The sequence below is a fragment of the Arachis ipaensis genome, chromosome B08, assembly GCF_000816755.2.
Source record: "Arachis ipaensis cultivar K30076 chromosome B08, Araip1.1, whole genome shotgun sequence".
Taxonomy (NCBI): Eukaryota; Viridiplantae; Streptophyta; class Magnoliopsida; order Fabales; family Fabaceae; genus Arachis; species Arachis ipaensis.
In genome coordinates this window covers 108,076,747-108,084,580 of record NC_029792.2, presented here as the reverse complement: position 1 = coordinate 108,084,580, position 7,834 = coordinate 108,076,747, and the positions used below count along the sequence as shown (strand labels likewise).

General features: G+C 32.7%; 1 protein-coding gene across 3 annotated transcripts; it reads right to left on the bottom strand.

The window, feature by feature from the left end:
- LOC107613910 (aspartyl protease APCB1) lies at positions 3,676–6,854 on the bottom strand. Of its 3 annotated transcripts, none has more exons than XM_016316104.2 (9): positions 6,469–6,854; positions 5,975–6,092; positions 5,653–5,879; positions 5,033–5,266; positions 4,797–4,935; positions 4,526–4,720; positions 4,359–4,431; positions 4,162–4,246; positions 3,676–4,076 (listed from the first exon to the last, which is right to left on the bottom strand). In XM_016316104.2, the coding sequence occupies exons 1-9, from the start codon at positions 6,651–6,653 to the stop codon at positions 3,974–3,976; spliced, it is 1,359 nt and encodes a 452-aa protein (XP_016171590.1). In that variant the 5' UTR covers positions 6,654–6,854; the 3' UTR covers positions 3,676–3,973. The 3 variants fall into 3 exon arrangements, with proteins under 3 accessions (XP_016171590.1, XP_016171591.1, XP_020965340.1); XM_016316105.2 differs by having other exon boundaries at positions 4,619–4,720; XM_021109681.1 differs by lacking the exon at positions 4,526–4,720.

Below are 7,834 nucleotides of genomic sequence, written 5' to 3'. Positions count from 1 at the left end.
TTCTCTCACTTTTAAAGCATTACTTGTCCTATTACATACTTAGTTCTTTTATTCCTTTATTACTTTATTAATTGTAATTTTGGATCGTTCTTTTATCTCTTTATTGTTTGCTTCTTTATTGAAAACCCCTTTGCTTTCTTGCAACCAAAATTGTGCGCTCTTAGGCATTAGTTCCTAGGAAAGACGATCCGAGGTTTAATTACTCTCGGTTATTTTAAATTAAAATTTAAACTTTGATTGAGAGGGTTACTTGTTAGTTTGGACTATGCTATCAACGAAAAAATTATTTTGCTAAATTTTTGAACCATCGTGATTCTCTCTATCAAACTCCAATTGGCCGAACTCAAGAAAAAGGAGAGCTACGTCACCGTCAATTTCTACCAAACAAAAGTGACATCAATATGAAGAAGAGGAAGATACGAACACTTTGGTCGGATTAGATTTTTTATTGGAGTTACGGATCTCAAGAAATCGAACATCGAAGATTCATGGCTTCCATAGTTTCTCATTCTCTCTCCCTCACGGCCTTCTTTTTTTTTTATTTCTTCTTGGTTCGGTTCCAAGAGAGAATGAAGGGTAATGATGATGATTAATTAAGGTAGTGATGAGTCGTCAAAGAATGGGGTTGGATGTCGCGTTATAAGGCTGCTAAGTCAGCGACTCAAGTTATAAATATCCTAAACGAATAATTATAAAAATTGGATATATTAAGATCCAAGTAATAATATATATGAGTTATTAATATAAATGACATTAGTAACATAATAATAAAAGATATACGATGAAGCATTAGCAAAGTCAAGTTCACCGAAAAGTACCGATATTTACTCATATCGGCGGATATCAAACTTGATAATAATATTGTTAACTAAACTTTATTTTTAAATTAAAAATATCAGTTACTTAAAGTAAAATATATATGTATATATATAATTTTCATTATTTATAAATTGCTAAAATTATAATTTTAATTATGTAATATTTCATCATAACAAAAAATATAAAAATATGAATTTAATTCAATTCTCCAATTAATAAAATAAATTATAACTTATTTATATTTAGATTTTTAAAAATGTGGATCGTTACAACAACCAGAGGATGAGGAAGCTGAATCTAATCCAACTCATGTTTCTGAAACTCAGGCAAGGCAAGAATCAGATCAACCAGTTACCAAAGCCAACGAAAGCTGGTCCATTTATTGTAGATGTCAGGATTTTCAATTGCTTAGAAATTTTTCTTTACCTATGACGTTAACACTTTATGATGCTTTGGTGAACCCAAAAAGTATGTCAAGAAATTTTGTTCAATGATACTAGTGAAAGGTGTTTCTATTCCTACTTTATGTCGTTATTTTTCTACTTTTTTATGGTTCTGCACTTGATTGTTTTTTTCTTTGTCTGTAGTATCTATTTCATGTTTTTAGGAACTAGCTAAACTTTTTAAAGATCAATTCGTAATATTTTTTATTATTTACATGATTTAGATTACTTGAGTATAATTAAGGAAGGACAACAAGAGAGTCTTCGTGATTATGTTACTCGGTTCATAAAGATAGTTATGAGCATTCTAAATCTTCATCCAGAAGTACATCTTCATGCAATAAAGGGCAGACTTCGGCCAAAAAAGTTTCAGGAGACTATTGTGGTTACAAAGCCAAAGACACTTGCTAAATTTTGTGAAAAGGCAAAAGGTCAGATGAAAATTGAAGAATTTAGACAAGCTTAACATCTAAATAAGGGGAACACTAACAAAGATGATAAAGCTCGGGATGCTAAGAAACTCTTTCCGCTCACAGCTCGATATGACTCTTACATGCAGTTCAAAGCTAAGCGAGAAGAAATTATTAAGAAAAATTTAAATGGCAAGCTTATCAAACCTCTGCAGAAGGCAGGTACTTATCAAGATATGAAAAATGTAGACAAGACAAGATATTGTGCTTTTTATCGGAAACATGGTCATACTGCTGATGAATGTGTGGTGGCCAAGGATTTACTGGAGCGACTAGCTCGATAAGATCATTTGGATAGGTAGATTTGATGGTCACATTTAAAAGAGAACAAAATATTCTACCAATCATTCCTCTGCAAGACAACATTCAAAAGATAAAAGTAAAAATATCATTAATAACCTACTTAACCACAAGGTGTCAATAATTGTATCTCTAGAGGATTTACTAGTGGCGGCATCACTAATTCTACACGCAAGCGTACATACTGAGCTGTTTTCTATGGAAGGAGCAGGTAGCTCTGTATAACCTCAGCCTAATAATCTAAAAATGGTATTTTACCCACCTGACTATAGAACCACAACCACAACCACAAATTTGGATGATCCGACGGTCATTTCCATATAACTAGGGGATTTGATTGTATGCAAAGTCCTTCTAGATTTCAGGAGCAGTATCAACGTCCTTTTTTATTCCACATTTTAAAAAGGTGAGTTTTATGGTGCTTTTGTTATAGTGCCTAAATTGCCTAACTTTTCTTTTAAAGTAAAAAATAAAATGTTTAAAATAAAAAGTAAATCATATAAAATTTATTAAATATTATTTATTTACCTTTTTTAGTAACTTAGGTAACGTTTGTTTTTAGAGACAAGACAGAGACATGGACAGTACATGTTTAAAATGTGTTTGGAAGCAGAGATATGGACACGGAACACATTGTCTCCGAGACAGTTTCTTATATTTTTGTGTCCACTCTTTTACGAAGGACAATGATGGACACGAAATTTGAAAGAGTGGACACGGACTTTTTTATAAATTTTGTTTTCCTTTTTGTCCATAGATATTTTTTATTATTCCGCTATTATCCCTTCTTATTTTTTCTATAATTAGTCTTGAAATTTTCTTTTAAAACTGGTTTTTTATTTAAAATTAATCTGCCTTATTAACCTAAACAAAATTTTGTATTAATCAAACTCAGATCTATTTTTTATTAATCTTAACCATATGTATTTTTCATATTAATAATAAATTTAAAAATAAAATAAATATATTTATAATTTTTATTTTAATATAAATCCTATTATATATTTTTTTATTAAAATTGTTGGTCTCTTCAAACATTTTTTCAAGTTTTGTATGTACTCTTACGTACTCTCATTCTCCATTAAATTAGTTTGTACTTGATGTAGAAAATTTGAAATCATATACTTATTTTAGTCATTTTATATAATATTTTAGTCTTATCCATGTGTATCCAAACATAATACTGGACATTACATTAGTGTCTTGTACATCGTATCCAAACACAATACACAAACAATAATTTTTAGTGTCTCCGTCCGATTATCTCTGTCTCAGTATCATGTTCTCTGAAAAGTGATAAGTACCATAGCATTCATCTTTTAAAAAATACAACTGAGTGATCACATACTACAACCATCATCCAGTGACTTTGTGGGTGTCTCACGTGAACGTATTCCTGTTTTAAGTTCTGTGTGGTTAAAACCACACAGGTGAGCATCCTTTACTAAAATTTTGGATATCTAATAATATCTTGTTGTCAATTACTATAGTCCTTATAATATTATACTTGGTCATTCTTTTCTAAATAATTTTAGTGCTATTATCTTCATAATTCATCTTTATATTAAATTTCGTGTACAGGGGTGACATTATTGCTACTATACATAGTGACCAATTGACCATCAAAATCCAGCGCATATTGATTCAACAAAATTATGTTCCTAAATGTATGGGTAATATTTAATACTTATTTCCAACATTAGTAAATCATTGAAGCCATAGTGAGTCTACATCTTGCATTGATGGCATTTAAAATCTCTCTGCTTCAACACTTTTCTCCATTAGTTACCCTTATTGGGATTGGAACCCATCATCTATAGTTTCATTAACATTAGCTTATGACGCATAACATATTGTACTAAGCATATAGATATACTGTACTATGTGTAATCATATGTTCTATCTTATTTACATGTGAGCATTTTGTGCCAAATAACTCATTTATTTTTCTGTTGTACCATAGATTGCGGGGCACCGGTCAGAAAAGATGCCGGAATCGGTAGCATATCGGCGTGGAAAACCTTCTTCAACTTCACGATCCACACTGTTAATGAAAAAAATAAGACAAAAATTCTCTAATACGTATTTAATGTCACAATTAAAGAAATATGAAGAGTTGGGCTTATAACCTAAGCTTGTCACAGTTGGCAGACATCCATCCGATCTTCTTATTCTCGTTGTCATAAATCACGATCTTATCTTGTAGCGAGATGTCTGTTGAGCAAATTAGAAAAGAAAATGTATTACCATCAAATTTTCAAATGAAAGGGGAAGAAAGATGAGATTGACATCAAATTTTATATTGTTGGTTTTCATTGAGCTTTACCTCCTATGATGTTAAGTTTTTCGAGACCTACTTCAGTGCCATCTAGAATCCCCAAGCATACATTTCCATGTTTCTGTAGAAAAGGACAGAAAGTTAGGCGCATAATTTCTCTTGTTCTCTTCAATAAAGTGGTAGAAATGTTATTCATAGTCTTAGAAGGTGCCAACAGTAATAATTAGATAAGATTCTGGTGGTAGCTGAAACTGCAAATTGTTTGCTTTTTGGAAGCTCAATGATAGGGGCTTGAAATAGCTCTTTACTTCACTTAGGGATTTAAAAGGCTTTGCACCCTTCCAACAAATCGGAAGTGAGTCATCATCAATAGCTCTTTCCAATTTCTGTCTCTTTAAATCATTACTTATCTGTATTTCACGTAAACAAAAGGGGTCATAAGAGGGGATGAAATGTTTTATGTCTACAACACTTATCTTATCTTACCAGATCAACAATGGCTTGATAAGCTTCAGAATTCAAATATGTGTATGAGCTGCCACTATCGAAGATAAGTTCAAGATCCTTAATAGACGTAAGCTTTCCATCGAATAAAAGTTTGGCAGGCCCTGCACTGTAGTGTTTTCTAAAGAAATGGTTGTGTGAGCTTTCTCATTTACAGAAAAAATAAAAGCATCTCTTGAGGAATTAAATAATATATACGAACTTCAACAAAAACTTACTCCAAGGAACTAGGAAACATGGGTATCCAAACAACTCCGGACGAGGGAATGAGATCATCTCCAAAGAATAGAAACCCTCCTCCTTTCACACTTAAGCAGTGACCAACCACATCTCGAATCAAACCGAGAGCATGAAGTTGGGACAAAAAGCTTACAATGCCCCTGCCAAGGCCAAGGACTCCTGCTGTGGATGGCGGAGAGTTGAGACCAAAATACTTCTGATGATATCCACACCTACCCAAACAAAAGAAAAAGAAACTCTAAATAAATTCAGGAAGGCAAATAACAATTCTGCTGCAGTATCATTCACCAATAGTACTCTTATTTGATATTGCTATCATTTCATAATTGACAATGATCAAAGTGGTAAAACCAATGATAGTAGAGTACTTTTGTAGCTGAATCAACACGAACTCAAATACTAAATCTATATTTGGTAGTTAGGAAAGGACACGAAAACGTATTTGGTGTTGCAGGTAACACAAAATAACGCATTAAGACTCTCAAGACACAAATTTCTCTCATTTTCTGTCCTTCTAAATTGTCTATCTTTGTATCCCTATCTACCATAATGATTGTGCAACCAATATCACACATAAGGATAGAAAGAAAACACTCACCCAAAGCCTATCCTTGGGCGTACCACAGAGCCATTGGTGTACAGCAAGGTAATCTGATCTCGGACTAACACACCCAGCGAAGACCCTTGGTCAGCATACTCAACCTCATAGTCGCATTGGTCTGACGGGGCAGCACATTGATACTCATTTGATAAGTGAATTCCAGCACACAACTCTTCACCACATTGCACAAGGTTGTTTTTGGGCTTATATAATTGATCTGGTGGCTACAAAAGGCCGAAAGACAAGATAGATACCAGATGAAAAGCTTGGAATGACTAAACGGTTGCTATTAATATTTCATAATGGGACCTATGTTTACCTTGGTGCAACCTTGACATGGTGCATCACACTGAACCCAAGTTAGATCACTACCAGAGTCAATGTCAAAATCGTATAGTTTGGGGGGATTGCCAATGCTTAGGGACACTGTATAATGCCTGTAAAAAGAGGAACATTAAAAAAAATTTGCTAAGTAGTATAATTTAAACCTGATATTGAAAAAAGTTCACTTTAGAAAGTCAACAGATATATTGACGAATCAATCTGAAATTTCCTAAGCAAAATAAGACACTTATTTCAGAACGCATGGGATTGAATAATGTTTCAAAACAATGAGCATAGCTCCCATCAAAAGACAGAAACAGGAAAAACTATCCAAAAAACCAAACCCACAACAAATTTAAAGAAAAATATCATGCTGAAATATAATTTGGAGAAGAATCAACAATAAAAAAAAAGTTTTATTTTCCTTGAAGATAAGGATGAAAGCTTGGGGACATTAAAAAGGAATCCAAGAAATAATAGGAGACATACCCAAGAGGGTAGACATTCCCTTCAACCTGGAAAACAGCTGAAGAAGCATCAGAAGTTTTGGGATTTCGATTCTTGTGGTTTTGGGGTTGACTGACTGCTGAGAAAGTGAGTGGAAAAAGGACAGAAAATAACAGAAAAAGCATAATCGTGTGCAAAGCTACTATTCCCCAGCTTTTGACACTCATTTTTGGAAACGAAAGGAATTGCTTGCCGCTGAAGAATAGAAAAGAGAAGAAGACCGCAAGAAGTTTGAACTTTGAAGGTAAGGTTTTTAATTTCAATGAAGTAAGCGATGGACCTTGGAAATTGTGATTTGATTAAGAAAGGAAGGGAACGCAAAAAAATGGCCAAAAAACAAAAAACACTGAAACAGAGGTATACTACTAGCGTGTCTTATTTGTCTTTTATTACGTTGCTAAGTATGGTGGCGTGTCCTTCATACATGGTAACGTTTTTTTATTAGCTAAAAATATGAAAAAAAATTAGTGGAAAACTCCAAACTTCACAACATAGGAGTAGACTCTTTTGAAGTGCAAAGATAAAGAAAAAAAAAAAAGAGTAAATCTAAATGCTAAAAATGTCAGCTTTTTATATAGACAACTATGTTAATTTCTAATGCAAAAAATCTGACTTCAACACAATTTTTTTAGTAAAATCAGATGTTAGGGACTCATGTAATGATTAAATTTATTAGAGATTAAAATTAGGAATTGATTTAGTTAATTAGTATAAATATATATAAATTATCATCGGAACTGGCAGAGAATAGTGAAGGAAGCTGAAATTTGTGAAAGCACCCCCAACTGCCAAAAACACGCAACAAAAACCTCTGAACCCGTTTCAAATGGGTCCTTCTTTCTTCTGTCTTTAGGTTTTCCTTTTTCTCCCGAAAATCAAAATCCAAAATCGAACGTTGTCTTTTCTCTCTCATTTCATTTCCCCAATATTATCCTAACTCCTCTCTCTCTCTTATTTTATCTGTATTGGTGTATTTTTTAAGAAGATAATTAAATAAAGGATTTGCAAAGATAGAGAAAGGATGATTGCATTTTTTTAACGGGGGAGTGAGGAGCGGGAAGAGGGTTTGCTATGCTTTCCTGAGTATCAATTATGATACTTAACTAGCAATGAAAATTTAATTTGAACCAATTTGAGAGGAAATACGTAGATTTTATCTGCGTTGGTCCTTTAAAGTAATAAATCTAAATCGAATTTGGGACCTAACAATGGACTTGGGTTGATCTTACTTACATTAAAATCTTGTTAAGCCCAAATATATCTTGGATTAATAGTTTGAGTCATTGTTATAACAAATACTATAATATTTAATATTATAACACTTAGTATATATAAAAATTGAATATAT